The sequence below is a fragment of the Macrosteles quadrilineatus genome, unplaced genomic scaffold, assembly GCF_028750875.1.
Source record: "Macrosteles quadrilineatus isolate MER2022 unplaced genomic scaffold, UCM_ALF_1.0 Scaffold_5__1_contigs__length_97177068, whole genome shotgun sequence".
Lineage (NCBI taxonomy): Eukaryota > Metazoa > Arthropoda > Insecta > Hemiptera > Cicadellidae > Macrosteles > Macrosteles quadrilineatus.
In genome coordinates this window covers 12,871,115-12,892,827 of record NW_026542598.1, presented here as the reverse complement: position 1 = coordinate 12,892,827, position 21,713 = coordinate 12,871,115, and the positions used below count along the sequence as shown (strand labels likewise).

Below are 21,713 nucleotides of genomic sequence, written 5' to 3'. Positions count from 1 at the left end.
ACATAGCTCGTATTAGAGAATAAGAAATCAAAAATACTTACTTTATGTGTCAGTCATCGCTTTTGATAGACTTGAATCCAACCACAAAACTATAAACTAATCACTGAACGACAATGAGGTAAAATACTCTTAATACTCGATATTACCAGTCAATTGTTACCACTTTCGACACGCTAACCTGCTCTTTTGACTTTTAATAAAACATCTGATATCCTCGACATCAACCGGGGTTCAAGCAAACCAGTGCATGTAATCTTAACCAGACACTTTTACAGAACTAAAACTAAATATTGTTTTTGCTAATCATTTGATGGAAATTCTCACTGATGTAGAAGCCATCACAGATGTTACGGGTAGTTTGACACGGGTGATAATGTATTTAGAGTTGCTGCTAAATAGATTCTGCCGTCGGCAGTTAATGTTGCTTAGTAGATTGAATAACACTATAAATTAAGCTAATGCAGTAATCCCCAATGTTAGACACGTCTCTTACCGCCCGTCATACTTCTTGCAATCTTCTGTTTAGTAAAGTAAGTAGAGTAGCCTAACTTTGCATAGAAATATTATTAATTCAAGACACAAATATTTAAACAATCTGTTCAAGGTCCTAAAAAAGTCTGGAGATAATTTTTATAACTATTAGGTAATTCAACGGTTGCAAATAAGTACCTTTCCTAAAAATCTACATTTTAAAGCAAATAATGATTTCCACCATCATACAGAGGATAGACACCACAAGGATTTGGAAGAATGTTTTAAATTGGACCATTTATATAGGTCGAGTATTATTATAAATTATACTGTAAATAATTTAAATATGTATTATAATTGTTATTGTGAACGCAGGTTTTGTTTATTGCAACCCAAATAATTGCAACTACCGTAAGACACTTTTTAACAAAAAAAAAGCTTATATGTTGGTATTCCTGGTTTCCTTGCTGTACTTCATGTCCGATCACCTAATATGCATTGTTTCATAGATATCTATAAGATTTAGAGTTATCTATATAATTAATACGCTACATGAAACTTTGTCGATTGAACTCCTCCGCCATTTCTTAACCGATTTTATCCATTGACGTCTCATTGGAAAGAGCGTGTCGCGTAAATTTGCAAACTGGCCATACATTTTTGAAAAAGTCCCTTTGGCTCTGTCCCAGTGGCTGTTAAAGTTCCCATGTTATCCTTATGAAGAACATAATTGTTTACATTTTGATCAGCTGTATATAGTTTAATTGCTGTTATTTATTTTTCAATTCAAAGTCTAAACTCATCGGAAATTATGATGACTTTGATTTGTTTTTATATAACTACTATACTTCTTTGCAATTCCTCGATTTCGAGCAACGTGTTTACTAGTTGAGAATTATTACAATCCCATGTTATGCGTTTGAAAAACCCCATGTTGTGTCTTATTCCCAACGAATTCCCAATAACACTCTTAGTATGAGTGTTATATGCCAATCAGCTGATAGGAATTGTTGCGTAGTTATTAAATTGCTCATTGGCAATAAAGTAAGGAAAACAGGGTAATTTGGGTTGCATTAAACAAAAAACACAAACAAACACCCTGTCTCGTTGAGAATATGCTTGGATCAAACACACTGTAAGTAGTCTGCAATTTAATGCTCAGTTACAGATGTTTTTCCTACAACTGGTACCTTACCTTCGTGCTGAGAACCGAATCTTTAAACTCCACGATCGTTAATCCAAAACCAAGTTTCAACAACTAAGTCACGAGACAAGTTGATTAGCGTCTGTGAAAATAAATTTACTTAACGAAATGGTTTAAGTTTCTGCGCATGTAAGATATGACCTACTTGTTTTTTGTACTTACATATTTTACAAGTTAGTTTTTGTCTCGTGGGTTTACGTTGTAAATTTAAATTCATTGTTAAGCCCCTGAGCTGTAGATATTATTGTAAGATTTATAAGCTATTGACGTAAGTACAAGTTGATGTAAGTCTTACAATTTAGTTGTATATTTGTCAGGACTTGGTACCGGTACTTTTGTTTATAATATTTGTTGTGTAATTTGTATTAACTTATTTACAGTTTAAAATTAGTTACTGGGTATTTTGAGGTACAAGTAAGGTATTGACGTATCGGAAATGGAAAATATGGATGGTTTTGTGCATTTTGCGGTTATACATTATATTGCATTGTTATTACTCCTTGTTTTCGTAAATGGTAAATGTTTGCTAACCTTTATTATGTGTATGGAAATATTTTTTTTTTTTTGTAACCTCTACTCGTAATAGCGAAAGTTTTTAGTTTAAAACCTTGTTAGATATTGACAAAGATATGAAACCGAGTATAAAATAACGAAATGCATAAGATATTTTAAATGTTGGTAGCATTAAATATATCATATTACGTTCTAAAGTATTTATAATGCATGTATTTGTATTTAACAAAGACGTCGATTACATTTTTCATCATAGAAATACTGTACCAATAACTAACATCTCCTTAATTATAATCTGGACGATTTTAGTTATAGGATGAAAATCTTGAGGTATTATTATTTGATATATTTTGTCACCAAATCCATCTGTAAGTTGGACCTCTACAAATTGTCAAAGTTTTTATGTAATTTATTAAGAGATCTTGTATTTAATCGTTAATTATTAATGCGAGAAATGTGTAGCAAAAGCCGCACAGCGCCAAAGTTGTATTTGTCCCATTTTTCAGACGAAGGGAGGTGACAATGAATTGTAGCAGTCGCAGATAAATAACTGAAATCTACAAACCGTTTAGGATCCAATTGAACGGTGTTACAACATTGATTCGATAAATATATGTGCGGGAAATTAATGAACCAAACTACGAAAAAGAACAATGGCGCCAAAACGTACATCAACAACTTTTCTATAAGACATGGGGCGATATATACACTCGTGGTCTATCTCCATGGAAAACTAAGGCGTTCCCATTTTGATGTCTCAAAAAATCAATCACGTACGTGCCAAGGAACCTAGTATACATTTATATGTGCGATAATAAATAAATACCGTACTGTTTTCTATTCAAAATTAGTCTTGGTTACATTTTGTCAGCCCTGAAACCAACACAAATTTGAAACAGATGACATTTAGGACGGGTTGTATTGATGTATGAAACCCTTTTTATGTGATTGGACTTTCAAAATACCCCATTCGAGTCACTTATTCATGGTGTGGTACTGTAATTGTTTTAAATAGGCCTACTGGCCTACTCATAAAGAAGAGTTAAAACAGCGCTTACGATCAAAAATAGGTTTTGCACCTTGAAGTAGTCAATCTGCTGACATAAACATTAATGAAGCTTTACATTATTCTTATAAAACAAAACTCCCCTCCAAAACCTCGTTTTTAACTTCCGGGCAACATCGTAAGATGCGTTTTTGTTTATTAAAAAAATATATTACGTCCAACTTTCCCCTAGAAACTCGCAAGCAAGTTACAGGGGTATTTTCTGTTGACAAACCTTGTACCAAAATCACTTTACGTTAAAAATTGTACATTAAAAACATGTTTACACTTAAATCAAGTTCAACCTTATCACGTATGTACCTATTAATTACCTGCCAGTTAAACGTTATTGAGGCCGAAGTAGACAAATCTTTCCCTCTTTTGCACACAGTAAGTTGACATAATTCACATTTTTGACAATGAAACAATATCACAAAAGGACTCGTTAAAAAGCAACAATCACAGTGATTAAATAAACAAGTTAACAATGAAAATAATGGCAACAGAATAGTTCATTGTTCCTTAGAATGCTTCACTTGCTTTTGTTTTTGTATTTTCAAATGTGTATATGTGTAAATAATAAAGGTTTGAACACTTTTGGTATTTTCTTTCCGAATGTTTATAAACACTAAGGTCGTCCAGTGGTCGAATCTCGACCAAAAATATATGATGTACGAACTTATCTATTTTCATTTCACGCTGTAAATAAAACATGTGATTAGAATTTCTTCAATTTGTTTTGATTTTCTGTTTTTATTTCGATATTATTTCGTCACCAGCATGGCAACACATAAGGCCAATGTTAAATTTAAAAAAAAAATAATTAATTTTTCTGCTTATTTTTTGTATATTTTAATTTGATGTACGAACTTATCTATTTTCATTTCACGCTGTAAATAAAACATGTGATTAGAATTTCTTCAATTTGTTTTGATTTTCTGTTTTTATTTCGATATTATTTCGTCACCAGCATGGCAACACATAAGGCCAATGTTAAATAAAAAAAAAATATAATTAATTTTTCTGCTTATTTTTTGTATATTTTAATTTATAAAGGGGTTCTGTGCATCTACAGGAAAATATATTTCCAACAGTATGCGTAGATTTTTCCTGCAATGCACATGAGCTGATAAAAAGGTTTTAAAGAAACATGATTGCCTATTAATATATAGACTTGTCAATCTTTATGTCATATACCGTACTACAGTGTGCGCGTATTTCAATAATTATGACAAATAACAGTTAAGAAATCAGTAGTTTTATTTGGTCTTAATAGTTTTAAGGTGTATGAAACAGCTATAGTTTAATAGTTAAGATCTAAACGTATACATTCTTTTTTCAAAACTAGGAGAAACCGCAAGGAATAGTAACTTTAGCTTTGTTCAACAAATTACAAAGTTGAAGTCTGTATTTAAAATTACCAAGGTTTTTGACAAGGATAAAATTGTTTCATAATATTATATAATTATAGTATACTGTAGTTAAAATACTAGAGCGTTTGCAAAAATTAAAACATTAAAACTGAAAAATGTTCAAGCATTTATATTTATAGCCTATTTGATATATTTTCAATAAAAATTCTAAAATATTTTTAAAGTAAAATTTTCCAACAAAATAAATAAATTTATTTTAGATGCAAAATAAGCTATACATAATTGGCGTGCCTGGACCACGAATATTTTGTCAAGTACAAAATGCAAAAATTATTGATTTTTATAAAAAATAGGCACTAAATTTGTTGTCAAACAGCGTTTATTTCAAATAGAAGACGAACAAGCGATTTAAAAGTTGAAAGTTCTTTTTCTCTGCTCTCTGCTACTTAGTTGTAAGTTTTTAATAACCGATCGTATTACTGAAGTTGTTTGAAAAATACGACTTTGGAAGAAAAACTTCTAATGATTCCTCTGGAGATGAGATTAAATTGTAAATCACTTCCGTGTTTTGTTACTGAAAGTATTTCATAATTTGCCTACTATATGTTGTATTTTTATTTGAGAAGTCTTACAATCAATTCTGATGAATGAAATCAATACAAATAATGTAATTGAAAAGATTATTAAACAATCTTAGGTGGAGCTGTTTAAGTTTGACCCACCTCAATGGGTATGGAACCTCGTATTACAAATTATTACACAAATCGGACAAAGACGTTATTTTAATAGTTATCATAATTGACATTTTTAAAGCAGCAAAATGAGAAATTTTATCTAGCCTATATGTGAAGGAAAATGCTCGCAATAATCCTTTAAACAATCTAAAATTACCGACATTAACAATTTATTTAAAGAAAATAATGGAATATTGGTTTCGTCGGTAAACATTTCATGACCGACTTGTAACGTTAATTATGAAAATCACAACAACGATGGTTCAACGTTTGTAGACTTAAATTTACTGCACACAATGATATCTGAAAGAATATAAAATACTTAAATTGTTATTGATGGATTAATGGATACCGTGTTTCCATCTATTAAAATTACATTTTCATTGCTCTTCCACAGAGGAAACGAATCTATGAAGAGTCTTTAATAGATGAAGTTATTTGAACGATTTGTTTTTGAGTGTTTATGAATGTGTAATTACATTCTCAACCTACAAAAATTTGCTCTAATACAATCTAAATTTAAAAAAACTCATAGTTCCATATTAAGCTGGAAAGATCACATGACGAAATTATGGCACACAAAATTTTATTTAAACACATTGATATACCACATAATCGGAGATGAAATAATTCGAACTTTTAACGTAAAATTATAAATTTTGTTGGAAAATTGAGGGCGAAACGCGTTGTCATGTTGCAATAAATTGAACATGACTGAATGATGGTAAAGGGAGTGACAAACTTAACTAATTTGGCCCATACAAAAGCTTCTCCGCGAACTAAACTAATAATAGTCCTTTCGGCGGAATCTTAACAACCCTAATGTATTGGCTTGTTTTCAAAATGTTGTTCGTAAAAGAACTGCCCTTATACAAATAAAATTATTTATTTATTTTGTAAAAATAAAATTATATAACGTTATTTAGAGTGGTAGGATTTTACTTAGATTTACAAGTACCTCAACGGAATTTCCCAAGTATGTTTTCCTTGGAAATATAATATACGTTAGGTGACTTGTACATCGACATTCATTAAGATTTTTCAGAATACGAATTTTATTGTGTAGGCTAATTCAAATTTCCATAATTTGGCCACGCAAGGCAAATTGTTCTTAAAAACTGGATTGTCACAACATTGTAATTTTAAAAACTGGAGACCTAATGTTTAACGTCCCCATAAATTTGTACACTTTTAAAAATCTTACAACCAACAAACGCACCATACAAAGAATTTTATACCCCATAAAGTTAATTTCAAACAAAATCTGTTACAGGCCCAAATTGCTGCCCAACTGTCTGTGATCCCTGACAAATACGTAGCACGTAGTCTAGTATGTCCGACCGGCGCAGTTAGTACGCAGCCTCACCGAGCACTGCGCACCTGCCTCACCATGGAGACGAAGACAGAGCGATGGGTGGGACACGAGTTGGCACCGCTGGCTTCTGGCAATGGTGGTGTCCAGATCGTGCTGACCCCAGCTGAGCCGGCGGACGCTCCCCCGCGTGCCGCCTGGGACAACAAGATGCAGTTCATGCTGTCCATCATAGGCTACTCCGTGGGCCTCGGGAACATATGGAGGTTCCCTTACCTCTGTCAGCAGAATGGTGGAGGTGAGTAAAACAACTGCTTTAGATAAATGTTTAGAATTTACTATTCTCTCATCTTCACTACTTTCTATCCTGGAAGAAGGAAAGAGGCTGGCCTAGTTGTAAAAGACTTCCTGAGTGGAGGCTATTTTTCAAATCCCACAAAATAAGGTGTTAATGTGGTGGTGCAGTGTAATTCAAAGCCGACATACAGCTGTTGGTCGAGCTATCTGGAAAAAGACACAGGTGAGGAAAACATTCTCTGCATTGGAGAGCTAAAAGCCATATAATCAAATTGACAGCTGAAAATTGTGTAATATTTACCTTATTATTGTAGCCATTCGCCTATCGCTTCGATGATTGGAGGAGTGTCCAATCGAAATCTATCACATTACCATCCACCATGTTTTATTTATATTTAACTTACCATTTTGCTTAAAACAGCTAGTATACGTGTAAATACATGTTTTTAAGTGTTATTAGACATATTTTTATTCACTCTCCATAAAATTAATAACACGTATGTAGAAGATATTTAATATTTGATTTTTGGAAAAATAAAAATATTTTGCACATAAAATAATTTGCAATCCCAACAATTTTACATACAAATTAGATTAAAGTCTGTATTTTAAAACCTGCCTTCTAACCCTCTCCGTCTACATGGGACTGGCCTCGGACTTAAACCATTGGCCAGTCCTCAGGTAGACAGAGGTTCAGGTGACAGGTTCCATCATACAGACTATAACAAGGGAGTTTTGAGAGCCGATAGGGCTCAACAATAAGGGTAGAATTTTTAAAAGACTCGTCTAAGTGAGTAATAACCTAGATACAAATATAGTATAGGTTAAAGAATAAAAAAAGTGATGTGCTAAAGTCAACCAGTTAATCAAAATTATAGTCTAGCCTATATTATAAAAAATCACAGAACAAATTTTATGAGCGATCTGTTAATTTTCTCTCTCTTCTTCTGTTTTCCTATATGGCACAACATTTGTTCAGTTTACCACTTACAAGTTGTTATCGGCAAAGTGCAGCAGGCACCTCGTAAGCGGATTACAATGCTGAAGTATGTGCGGATCAATCCAGCAATGTTATACATTTTAGAAAAATAAATGTTGCTGTTGACATTTGATTCAATCACATTAATGTTAGCACCAGCCACTGGCTGACTGGCATTCAGTATTATCTCGTTTAAGTCCTGCACATATTCGTTTGTAAAGTCTGGTAATTTATGGTAAAAACATTCTTAATGGAAACTATATTTAAAAATTGTATTTGATACGTATGAAACCTATGGTAAACATTTTTTACCCTCCTTACAGTGTTAACAAAGCTGTAAGAGTAAGAATGAGTAGAAACGCTGTTTTGCTTTGAGCTAATTGAAATTTTCAGTGAAAGATTTTATTACAGAAAAATACTAGAAGTTCTATCAAACATCCCAAACTCATTATTTTAATATGTTAAAAACTAACATTTGTTATTAAATCTACAAAAACTTTACACAAGAAAGAAGTCATTGATATATTCAATGAACACACCTACTGTTGAGAGTATGAATGATACAGTTTTATACATAGTCAGCACTTTTTATCATGACCTAGATAATTTTAGAATCCTGTAGGAGAGAGCAGGTGGAAATTAAGGGGGTGATGCACCCATAATCGCTTGTTGGGCTTAAACATTTGTAGAGATGGGATAGCTGGTACGAGTTGGGGGTTGGTTGAGGTGGATCAATATAAACCCCCTTGGAAGGGGAAGGGTTTGGAGGGGCTTTAGGGGGGTTCCTCAGACTGCATGACCTCCCCCAAGGCCGTTCCAACTCTCCCTTGCTATCTTTAACCCCACATTAACAACCCTTAGCCAGTCACGTGATTGTGATAACACCCATGTTTACTATGTCATATGATATTTCTTATGCTTTTCAACCAGTTTTGCAACCAATTAGTAATTTCTAAACTTGGTTGGAAATATGTACACTTATAATGTAATAAGCCGGTAATATGAATTAAAAAAATTTGATCTCTATTATTACATTGAGACAGTATCTCAATGATGTGTACTTTTACCTGAATATGAAGGAAGTGTGTGTGTGTGCTTGTGTTTTTGTGTACACTAACTGACAAAGACCAACAACAATTCATCAAATGCCCATGATCAAGAGCAGCTGTACCCAGTTTCCAACAATAAAAACGGTATCAGCAAACTGACACATACTTTCTCCCATTAGCTTTTTAACAACCCTTATAATGGGTAAGGGATGGGAGTGACTATATGGTATTTTATTGGTAAAATCATTTTGAAATGTACTATTTATTGCATTGGGGCTGTACGGGTTTGTTTAGAGCTAAAAGGACCATAACATACTAGATTTTAATAAAATTGTGTGAGAGCTTTTTTTTTGTGAAAATGCAATTTATCTATTATTTTATGAAAACAATTACCATAAAAAATTAAAAATCACCTTGACACTCCATGGATTAGGGGAATCCAAAACGGATTTGTCTACCCAAAACTAGCATAGTGTGATAGTGTATTAAATAAAATGTTTTACTGAAATAGACAACAGCATTGGTCTATTCTCTGTACCACAGCCAAATAATTCCTTTAAATGTCTAGCATAGTTTTAAAACCGGATTTTAATAATGCTGATTTAAAAATCAGCTGGTCTTAGTAGGAAATCTACACAACCCACACTCAAACTTATAATCAAAATAATAGGTAAATTTAATTTAATTATATTTAACACTGCAGAGCTGGGATCGGGTATATAGGTCTCCTAAAGTTTTTGCTAACATAGTGAGAAACTGAGTACCGGTACCATGGTAGAATGGGTACCATGAATGGGGAATTCTACCATGAGAATGGGTAGAATGGGGGGGGGATAAAAGCAGTTTGAATCAAGATCATGAAAAATGATTTTGAATTGGCTTAAGTAAATGTTTACAACAATTGTCCGGGACTCAACCGGCAGAAAGTCCACAAATATGCAAACATCTCTCAGCTTTCACAATCGACCAAGTAATGTTGTTCACTCTAGGAAAGATTGTCATTATACAGGGTGTTGAAAATGTCTGGAACCAGCATTATATCTGGTGAGTGGTTAAAGAAATACAACTGATATTTTGTGTACGGATATACTATGGTTTCACCTATCCTTTGGGGCCTTATGACATTCTTTACCACTTATAGGGAACGTCCTGTGGAGGATGCAGTAAAAAGTTTTAATGGAATCCTATGGTAAATGATACATCATTTAAAAGGCCATTTTTTTCTGAGTAAGGAGCCACAAGTTTCATCTCAAAAGGACCACCCTAGCGAAAATGGTGACTGTTTGAAGTTTTTGAAAATAATTGAATTTTAAACTTCAAACAGTCGCCATTTTTGCTAGGGTGGTCCTTTTGAGATGAAACTTGTGGCTCCTTACTCAGAAAAAAATGGCCTTTAAAATGATGTATCATTTACCATAGGCTTCCATTAAAACTTTTTACTGCATCCTCCACAGGACGTTCCCTATAAGTGGTTTTTAAATTTCAAACAGTCGCCATTTTTGCTAGGGTGGTCCTTTTGAGATGAAACTTGTGGCTCCTTACTCAGAAAAAATTGGCCTTTAAAATGATGTATCATTTACCATAGGCTTCCATTAAAACTTTTTACTGCATCCTCTACGGGACGTTCCCTATAAGTGGTAAAAAATTTCATAAGGCACCAAAAGATAGGTAAAACCATAGTATATCCGTATACAAAATATCAGTTGTTTTTCTTTAACCACTCATCAGATATAATGTTGGTTCCAGACATTTTCAACACCCTGTATAATCAACTTACTTGTTTCTACAAATTTGACTTAACTATCACTTGTATCCATTTTGTGATGAACAAAAATTGCTTTTTGATAGTGCAACAGTAACGATTTTAAAATCTTCCTACATTTTCTTATATTTATGCATAATTTCTGGTAACATTTTGATCAGATAAGATATTTGCCTATATTAGTTTGCTTGTAGTGAAATACCTCTTCTTTCACGATGGCATATTCTTCATACAATGTCAATCATATCATGTAAATGATTTCCAACAAATCTGATCCATTTGTACACATTCTTGGTTATCAACATAATTTTTAAAATTATTGTAACCAATGGTGTAAAATATTTTTTCTCAAGTTAAAAAATCACCATGCTACTTTTTCTACGTGCAATTACAATAACCAATTCAGTATAAACACAATCACAATTCAGATGATTAACCAAACCATCAAATTAAGGTATACCCACTTAAATGATACAAGTGAACTATATGATCATTTTGCAGTTTTTTACAAGCAGCATACTCCAAGGCTACTAGCCAGATTTAATAAACTGGTGGTTTACTCTCTCCCTCAAATGAAGGTTAATTGTATGAGTGTAGGTCAGTTGTTCTTTTGTTCTACAATCTTTTGTTGTTCCCCTCTCTGTTTTTATAGACATTAATAATGAGTGATGTAGGAATAAGTGTGTACCAAAAGCTAAAATAGACACAGTGAAAGCCAATTAAGACTCAAAAACTTTATATTCTTAACTTATATGCACGATTAATACTTAACGTTACTTGACTACGATACTGAAGTTGAATTACCATGTGGACCATAGCCAGGCTTTTAAAAAGGACGTTCATGAATGATCCTCGCATTTTGTATGATTCTGAATCTCTGCTTTCTCTTTAAGCTTTAAATAGAAGAAAGTCATTCTTTCTAGTTGATGTGGACATAATAAGTCCTGTTGTATTCCCCAGTGTTGTCTCTATAGGTACTTTAAGTCTGACATGGTTCAAAGTTGGTATAAATAAGAGTAAACTTATATTTTTCTGCAGCAAACTCTATTGTTGGCTCAATTTAAGTATAAATAAGATATTAAAACTTGAAACTGGCATCAACTTTATATTTGAATGCATATTGTTAACTTAATTGTTCAATTCTACTAAACAAACATTTAAGTTAAACCTAAAATATGAATCAGTACCTTACCTATACAAAAATACACAGTGAGCATATATATTTTGTGAATGTTAAATGTACAAACTCCCTGACCCTTTTCCAAGGTTGAGTAACATACTATTGTAAGTTTTTGGGTAAATTTTGGCTTAATTCTTTCGAGCCAATTATATGTTCTTTTAGAAAGTGTTATGTTCCCCTGGTGAAAAATTAAGAACAAGATAAATAAAATACAAATAACAAACTTCTGAAAGATCTGAAAGAAGAAGCTTTTCCAAAGAGAATCACTCTATTGAAAGATGTAACTTATCCTTTGATGGAATCTACTTTGTAATTGTCAATGAAAGATGTTTTTTTGTGTTTAAATACTAACTTTCCCTTCTATATTATTTTATGTTATCAAATTTTGAAGAAAACCAAGTAATTAACAGGTACAACAATTATAATATTAAGAAACAATGTTAATAACTCATACCTACTTTTTTTACTTTTTAAATACGTTTTAGTTGACCTTGCCAATACACATATTAGGTACTGAGGTTTTGGAATCAAGTTTTATAAGCAGTATTTTCACTTAAAAATCAAATTTGGGAAACTTGCAAGCTATAAACATGCTGTGTGCTAAGATTTAGTTGATATTCACACAATTGAGTCAGCATAGCAGAGAAGGGTAAGTTTAGAGCACCGTCCACTTACCCCCAGCTTTTTACCTACATGTAAATGAAATTAAATGTTATTTAACTGTAATATATAAGTTACACACATGATAATAGGTTTTAAAACCTACAAGTGTAGGAATCCTACTCCTTATTAACTATATCTTATCAACTAACTAAAATGCCACATCACCTTATTTGTCAACACTACAGTAAAAATAAATATCTGTGATAAAATTACTATCACAAGAACAACAAATATTGTGGCTAATGTTTAGAGTGCTCGCCTCCGAATCCGAAGGTTGCTGGTTCGATCACAAAAGAGACTGTCCCAAAAATTGTACAGTTCTGAACCCAGATGTCATTTGTCACTAGGTAATAAAATAAACTAACATCAGATCGACTAGACGACAAGTGTTTTAACAATTCCCTTACATAAACACGTTGAAAAAGCCATTTGCGTTCATAACCTCTAACAAATTAAGCTACTCCCATAATTCACATTACAACACTCATGTCATCTTGGAGCTACAACATTTTATGCGTCATGAAATATTAACTATTAATTCTGCAACTATTAACAACTGATGTTTAATGGTGTTTCAGGTGCCTTCTTGATTCCGTTCTTCATCATGCTAATTCTGGAAGGCATTCCATTGTTCCTGATTGAGCTCGGCATTGGTCAGAAGATGCGCCTCGGGTCACTCGGAGTGTGGAACACGATCCATCCGTGGCTCGGAGGCATCGGAATCGCCTCATGTACTGTCACCTTCTTTGTTGCCTTGTACTACAATGTTATCATTACTTGGTGTTTCTACTACTTTTTCAACTCTTTTCAGGTGAGTTTTAGATGTTTAGATTTTCAATCAGACTTATTTTTGCCATTTCATAAATGGAATTCAAGGTTAACATCATAGGTCCTTGACAGGTCAATATAATTATGAAGAAAAGTAAAATTCATGATTCATGTATTATGCATACTGTTTGATGTTGGTTGCCAAAAGAGATGTATAATACATCAAGAGGTCCCATTTGTGTAAGCATAACAAACTCTCTCTTTTAAATGTATACATGCTTGGTTTTACATGTAGTGTTTTATGTATTCACTAAACATAGAATGCATTTTTAAAGATCTTGTATTGGCAGTACCCTTTTTCTTACTACCAAAACTTATTTTGCTCCTACTTTGATGAACGTAGTGATGTATTTATTCTAGGTAACATCTAAATTGCTTTCTATTGTGCATTACAAGGAGTAGTGTGGTTATTAAGAAAATAATTTCCTCATTAAATAGAAGCCACACATTTTGTTACTCGATTATTAAGCTTGAGAAAACATTTCAGAAAATGTAAAGTACGTAATTTTTACAATTGCCACACCACCACTGATAATCAATTGATGGACAGCAAGAAAGCAATTTTTAACCAATATTTATATAGATTTTTTGGTAATTTAATGTAGAATGTGTATTTTTTCAAAGTTAATCCATTTCTTTTATAATCGCCTCACAATAGTAGTTTACACAAAGATTGCGTAAGGCTAACGGCATATTGTCCCAAAAACTCACTCATTGATTAATCAATTTAATTGGTCTTAACAGCTGATAGATAAGTTGACTTTGAAGTATAACAATTTTACTTCTTTTCTCTCAATCCTTGAACCACATTGGTCCAAACATGTACTGTAAAGTAACAAAACAGTGTTGTTAAGTAATTAAACAACAATGTTAAGTGAATATTTTCAATTCTAAGAACTGATTTGAAAAGGCTAGTTAAAAAAAAAAAACTGTCATAGGTAAATATTGTAAAGAACCGCCTGAACATTTTTAAATATTAAGGCATCCATCAGTCCTTTTGTTACAAGTTACCCAAAACACCTATATATGTAAAAAAATTATTCCAGTGCAATCAATGAGTCTTGTCAAAGAATAAATCTTTCTTGCATGAATAACCAACTACATTTAGCAAGTTTTGATTGAGGAGGACTTCATTTTAGTTATAAACCTTAACTGACTATGGGTTTAGTCACTTAAAATATATCGTATTGACCACTAATTAAATATCAGTAGGATCTAGGAGGTAAAGACTGTTAATGTAAAGACTGTTATTCTTGACTGTAATAGTACAATTCTACAACCTCTGAAGAAGCCCGTATAGGGGTGAAAAATCAAATTAATTGTGTTGTGAGTTGTGAACTTTTTTCTGCTGTCAACTGCTTGGAACTCTTTTCTTGGGTAAGAAAAGTACAGTTCTTGCGAAACTAATAGTACAATTAACAATCCACAGGCTATAATATGTAAAGCTATTATAACACTTTTGGTACCGTACGGTATAATCACTGTGAATTATTTAAATTTGACAAAACAAACAAATAAATAACACTTGCAGAGTCCGTTGCCATGGTCGTACTGTCCAAAACTTCCCAACAACACAACAGTCCCGGAGTGCGAGAGGAGCTCTGAGACAGCCTACTTCTGGTACAGGACGACCCTCGACATCGCCCCTACCATGGATGAGACAGGGGGGCTAAAATGGTGGATAGTGTTATGTCTGTTACTTGCCTGGACAATGGTCTTCTTCATTGTTATGAAGGGAATACAGAGTTCTGGGAAGGTAAGGGGGACCTTACTAATTAGAATATTCACTCTAGTATTGTTAATAGCTTCTGCCATCAACAGAATTCTATCTATGTGAACCCACTATAGAGAATTCTTGACTAAAAAATAATATAATTGAATGAGTATTTTGTGTACTTGTAAGTTGTGTTACTTTTAAAATTGTACAATAATAGTTGTTAGGGGAATACGGTAACAGATGCTATAGTTTACCATAAATTGCCTTATCAGTTTTGCATGGTAAAAGATTGGATGTGTAAAAAAAACTGTATTTTACAGCAGAGCACACTATCAGTAGCTCAATGGGACTATAGTTGTTTGTGTAACTAGTGGGTGAAGTGGTACTTTGCTGCAAACGAGAGAAAAGTTTACGGACGAGCCGTAGGCGTAGGGGAGTATGGAAAGTTTCTGGAGTGCAGCAAAGGCAGTTTGCACTCGTGTTACACATTATATTTTTCCTACAGTTACAGTAAATAATATAAAAATTAGTCTCTCAAACATGGTAAAACATGTTTTTAGACTAGGTTAAATCCAAACATTGAACGAAATGGGAAACACTGCACCAGCATGATTGTGATCGTAATATCTTTAAGTGCTGCCAACCTATTTCCAAGCGTACACGGATTAAGTGCATAATAAAAGCACACTGTTTTGTGTTGTTTGGTTGGCACGAGAAAGTTAAATCTCTTCTCAAAAAACTATATATCCTAAAGTGTACGGAATTAGATAACACTGGCCCATAGCAGCAATTGCTGCCCTTCACCTCCATTGTAATTTGGCCTTAACCATTCCCCATGCTGTGCACAGTTCCTTATAAATACTCTCCTTCGTAGTGACTGCCATCCCCTAAAACACGATAAATTTGAACTCTGCATTACCATTCTAACCTAAAAACAGAACACTAAAATCAAAAAACAAACAAATACGCAATGTTTACATCACCTGGTATATTTAAAACAGCTTATAGAAACACTGTAGCATAACCTCCATTAGAAAATGGCTAGATTTTGACGGCCTGTGGGTTAGAGCAGGGGTACTCTTTGACACTTATGACATTTTTCCTACCGTCCTTGGTCCTTGAGCTTTAAAATGAATCCTTAACAGCCAAGCTACCTTTTACGTAGCTAGAGACATTTCGTGGGGACCGGATTGCTTACGGAATTAAATATATAGATTTTTTATGACTCCCATTAAAAGTTTTATTTCTCCTCTTTGACACTCAACAATACTGTATTACTGTACATTTCCAATTTGAATATAGTTATTTATGAAAGGAGAAGTCACTATGTATCACAAATGAAGCTTCTCTACATTTTCACACATCTGAATATTTATTTTTAAAATCTCAATAATATAACTTTTTACGGTTTGTTCTTCAGGTGGTTTACTTCACCTCGATGTTCCCGTATATGGTGCTCACAATTTTCTTCATTCGTGGAATAACGCTGAAAGGAGCTGGGGAAGGGATCAAACACATGTACACTCCGAAGGTAAAATATTAATATAAAAATATAACGATCTAACGCTTTTCCTTACTGTTTATTTTCAGTGATGTTGTTTTATTTGTGTAAATACCCATTGAGCCACAGGATTAATCTATATCTATAATACGTGAATCCTTTTTTGTGGACACTACTCCTCCTATTAGTGGAGCAAGGTCACACATTTGAACATTTGTCAGGTCAAATATTTGAGGTGTCAAAAATTCGTCTCAAATTTTTATTTTGCAAAAGGCCTTAGAATTTAATAATTCTTACCCTAAAGCCGGGTTTTCCTAGGTGCAGAAGCGGAGAAAGAACGCAGAGAGCGGAAATGAGATTAACATGGTGTTCCGCTCCGCTTCTAGGAAAACAGTAACATTAAATTACCACAGACCAGTGGAGTCCGCTCTCCGCGTTCCTCTCTCCGCTCTCCACTTCCGCGTACTACGACACATTTCAGCGATACTACACCAGCCACCACATGATGGCTGCCCAGTTGGTAGCCCAAAGTGACCTCACTCCAATTTGCTTCACACAGATTATCGGTAAGGCAACCAATTGCTTTCAGTTCTTCATACTAAAAGCTTTGTTGCAATATTAAAGACGTGTTCATTTGAATCAAGGAGAACGTTAAGCATTCATTGGAAGTGATCAGTCAACACCGAGAATATAACAGATATGTACGAGAAACCTCACGTCACAATTAATTAGAGATACCGTATTTAAACGCAATTTCTATCAGGTTTCAGACAACTCTAATAATCTTACAGCAATTAACTTGAATTCAAGCAACAAGTTTTCCTCAACGTTGTGTTTTTTACTTAGATACTAATAAAACCAATAAGTTCATTGACTGAACTCATTACTTGGGCATTAAGTTTATGAACTGAAATTCCATGTCTTTTCCAGGTGGAAAAGTTGTTGCAGCCGACGATATGGCTTGATGCAGCCACTCAGGTATTTTACTCCTTCGGCCTCGCGTTTGGCTCTCTCATAGCGTTCGGGAGCTACAATCCTCCTAAGAACAACTGCGTGAGGGATGTGATTCTGGTGTCAGTATGTAATGCGTTCACGGCAATCTACGCTAGCATCGTCGTGTTTACCATCCTTGGATTCAAGGCTGTCTCCAACGTAGATAGATGTATTGAGAGGTTAGTCAATGAAAAGATTAAATCTATATTGTATCTAATCTAGATAGATTGAAAGATGTATAACGTTTTCATCATGTTGATTTAAATATTCATTTATTGGTGAAGAGTACATGTTATTTTATTTTACCTTTTAAAGTTCACTGTATATGCTTCTCAAAGTGTATTAGTCAAAGTTCTACCAGAAGGTGCATATGCAGTCTTATATGCATCCTTATAGGGATTTTCCTATAATCTTAAATTAAAAATAAAGCTAATCACTTTTAAACTGACATTTTTTCTTACAGCAACAAGATGAAGCTTGAAATCAGTGGTCTTTTGGAAAAAAATGCATCATTAGAGAAGTATGAGCTCTACATTTCAAAAATATCAAATGAAACTTTCCACGCCCACAACTTAGAAACATGCAGTTTGTCAGAACAACTCGATCAGGTAACTACCATTCAGATTATTTAAGAGATAGAATTAATAGATATTTTAACAATAAAGTTCATATTCTACATGTTATATAATGGTATTCTGCTTGATTTTAGTAATAGTAATATTTACTACTAATTGTTGATGTTTCAAAATACAAGTTTATAGTCAATAGGCTAGGGTACACTTTCCTTGGTATAGAAGACTATGTCATAATAACAAACGATGAGCTGATCATAACACAAAAATACTGTATTTCTATATCTATATCTTTTGACCTTCACCTCGCTAAACATTTAAAAATCCATTGTTTGAAATATTTGTATAAAGGATACTTATCAGTCTAAAGGAGGGACACAGTTAAATCCAATTATAGCAATTGACATAAAAACAATTTAAACAAAGTTTAACTCACTCAGGAGCACAAAAAGAGAAAATAAAACACACAAATATAATAATACTAACAGTTTTGGCTTTTAAAATAAATTTAGATTTATTCCTACAGTTTCAGTGTGAGATAGATCACAAAACAGTATTCATCCCCTAGCTCTGAAGTCCTTTTACTACAGTTTATGTGGGGTGTGCTTATAGGCAGCTGAAGGGACCGGCCTAGCTTTCATAGTCTTCACTCAAGCCATCGTTGAGTTGCCTGGAGCCCCATTTTGGGCAGTCATATTCTTCCTTATGCTGCTTTCTCTTGGAATTGGCTCACAAATTGGAATTCTAGAGGGAATGCTGTGTACTATTTTTGATATTGATCTATTCAAAAGAATTAGGAAACCTGTTTTAACAGGTACTAACTAAATCTATAAGGTGCATGGTGATTTTAACCACGCCTGCATGATAAATTGTATTTCGTTCTGCATGGTTCCAAGTTTTGACTGTGCAATGCTTTACATTTTCATGGATGATACATTTGTTGCATGACTACACCTACGGGATTTATGGTATTTTTTCAAGCAGCATTTATTATTAATTTAGTTTATCAGTTTTTTTTCGAATTGCTTATACCAGGCATTAGATATTTTTGGTAATCTATTTTTGACATTTTGATGTTATTTGATATTGTTGTTAGATTATTAAGTTTAAATGCTTTCAAAACGATTCTATAAGCACAGACAATAAATACGGTCAAAATTGTAAATAAAAAGTTTGTTAAAAAATCCTTTATTATTTGCCAATTGCAAACAGCGCACTGCCTCATGTAGTGCATTGGTAAAAGGAAACCATCATCTACCTCAACTTAGACAATTTCTAAAAAAAAAATACACAGAAAACATTATATTTTTCGGAGTGAAATAAAACTGAACTACTGTCAGAAGGCATGCAAAAGATGTTATACTCTGTAAACATCACTATTTACAAATAAGGACATGTTTGGCGTAGGAGATTAACCAACGTTTAGAATGTTGTTCACATTCAACGAATCTATTCTATTCTTTAAATAATAGTTGACTTAGGCACACATATTCTAATGAAGACTATAGTTATATGTTTTAATTAGTTGTAAATTATTATCTGGAAGCAACAAAAGCATAATTGTTGTAATGAGAGACAATGTGTTGTATTGTTTGTGATGCATAATTTCATGTTTCAGCATTTGTCTGTGGAATCTGCTTCATTGTGGGACTGATATTCTGCACGGGCGCTGGTGAATATTGGCTGAAAATGTTTGACTCCTTCGCCGGGACCATCGGTCTCGTCATGATAGCTCTACTGGAAATGGTGGCCGTCATGTTTATATATGGACACGAAAAGTAACACTTCTGTTTACACTATATTATAAATACTGTAGGTGTTAACAACAAGAGCATAAATTAATTACAACTGCGAGATAGGATTTAGACCAAACATTTACATTCCAACCAATGTGATGAAGGTATTTTTATTAGCTGACACACTACTTATTGATGTCTTATAAGATGTATTTTCAAAGTGACATTCAATGACAAAACATGTTAGTTTACTGAAACCAAGGCTGCACCTAGAATTTTAGCTTTGATTTTAAAAGATTTGTCTTTTCAAATATACTGTTACATTAGTACACATACCTCAATTCAGGGTTTAGTTTTGGGTGAAAGCTCCACCAAGTTGACAGAAACTTAAAAATATATAAGTTAAGATTCTTACAGCTCAAAATTTCAATGAGCACATTTTTGAATAGCTCACGGACACAACAGAATATTTATTTGACAAATTAATGAGTGACAAATTATGTTCTCAGATTCACTCAAGATATAGAAGACATGACTGGTTACCGTCCGGGACTCTACTGGCAAGTAACTTGGAGGTTTCTAGCGCCTCTAATCATGTTTTGTATCCTCGCTTCTTCAATTGCATTCCGGATAATTGAAAAACCCAGCTACCACGCATGGAATGGTGAACTGGTATGAAACATAATGTTTAATAAGCATTGATTAACATTTAAGAGAATGTACAGAATATAAAACTCAAAACTGTTAAGGATTCTTATACAACTCGTTAGGTATAGCATGACCGGTGGCCTCGGGGCCTACTGCCCTCCCTCTAACGCACCCCACCGGTCATGCTATACCTGACGAGTTGTAACTTAAGAATTCTGGATTGTTTGTTTCACATATAGTTTTTCATCCTAGATTTGAAATCAATTTTTTTTCCAACGCCAGTGGCATTTTGCTTAAAGTCAACGAGAGAACTGCTTTTAAGTGTAAGCAGTCCAAATCCTGCACGTCAAAGTCTGACTTGTTTGTCAGACAGGCCAAGTCTATTCTTACGTGTTTTTTTCTCAAAAGCTAAAATCCAAGACTCGTTTGTCTGACAAGCCAAAATCTATGACTTTGTCTGTCAGGCCAAAATCTATTACTCGTTTGTTTTCCAGGCTAAAGTCGTTGGCTTGTTTATTTTACAATCCAGATTTATGACCAATCTCTCTTACATTTAACTTATGTGACTAATTTGTCTCACAGGCAAAAATCAATGACTCCCTCCCTGGCCAAAGTTTAACACGCGTGTTTAACTGGAAGTCCATGATCTTTGTCTTGCCAACAAAAATATACGACTCGTTTGTCTTGCAGGCCAAAATCTATGACTCGTTTGTCTTGTAGGTAAATTTTAATCATCAGCCAAAGTCTAACAAGTTTTAATGTCTATCACTGGTTTGTCTTGCAGGGGCAAACGGAGGAAAAACCCTACCCAGGCTGGGTGCTGGTGATCGCTGTGTTGATGATCATTGCCAGCGTCATTCCGATCCTCCTTGTCTTTCTACTCCGTCGCTTCCAGTGCCTCAAGTTTGACGTGGACATCCACCAAGGTGCAATACGCCGAATCGACACTACCGTTTCTACTAAGGAAATGATGACTGATGTCGACGTAAGTTTCAATCTGATCTTGTTTGAAAGCGTATGTTCCTGCATAATGATTAAACTTGTCTTACTAACAGTTATTATTTTATTGTTTGTATATTTTATCGGCAAATGGTTTTATGTAAGATGCGTATTATATTTTTAGTTTGATAATAGCA

At 33.7% G+C, this 21,713-nt stretch overlaps 1 protein-coding gene across 5 annotated transcripts in view; it reads left to right on the top strand.

Moving 5' to 3' along the window:
- Positions 1 to 21,713, top strand: part of LOC128995944 (sodium-dependent neutral amino acid transporter B(0)AT3) — a 40,476-nt gene that overhangs the window by 11,069 nt on the left and 7,694 nt on the right. For all 5 annotated transcript variants that reach the window (XR_008490995.1, XM_054421011.1, XM_054421010.1 and 2 more), the window contains exons 2-11: positions 6,614 to 6,950; positions 13,161 to 13,393; positions 14,942 to 15,166; positions 16,548 to 16,658; positions 17,559 to 17,800; positions 18,085 to 18,229; positions 18,806 to 19,007; positions 19,812 to 19,971; positions 20,439 to 20,601; positions 21,362 to 21,562. Coding sequence is in view for 4 of the 5 variants with exons in the window: in XM_054421011.1 (XP_054276986.1) it covers positions 6,731 to 6,950; positions 13,161 to 13,393; positions 14,942 to 15,166; positions 16,548 to 16,658; positions 17,559 to 17,800; positions 18,085 to 18,229; positions 18,806 to 19,007; positions 19,812 to 19,971; positions 20,439 to 20,601; positions 21,362 to 21,562 (1,902 nt within the window). In the remaining variant the exon portion in view is untranslated. The remainder of the gene's footprint in view (positions 1 to 6,613; positions 6,951 to 13,160; positions 13,394 to 14,941; positions 15,167 to 16,547; positions 16,659 to 17,558; positions 17,801 to 18,084; positions 18,230 to 18,805; positions 19,008 to 19,811; positions 19,972 to 20,438; positions 20,602 to 21,361; positions 21,563 to 21,713) is intronic.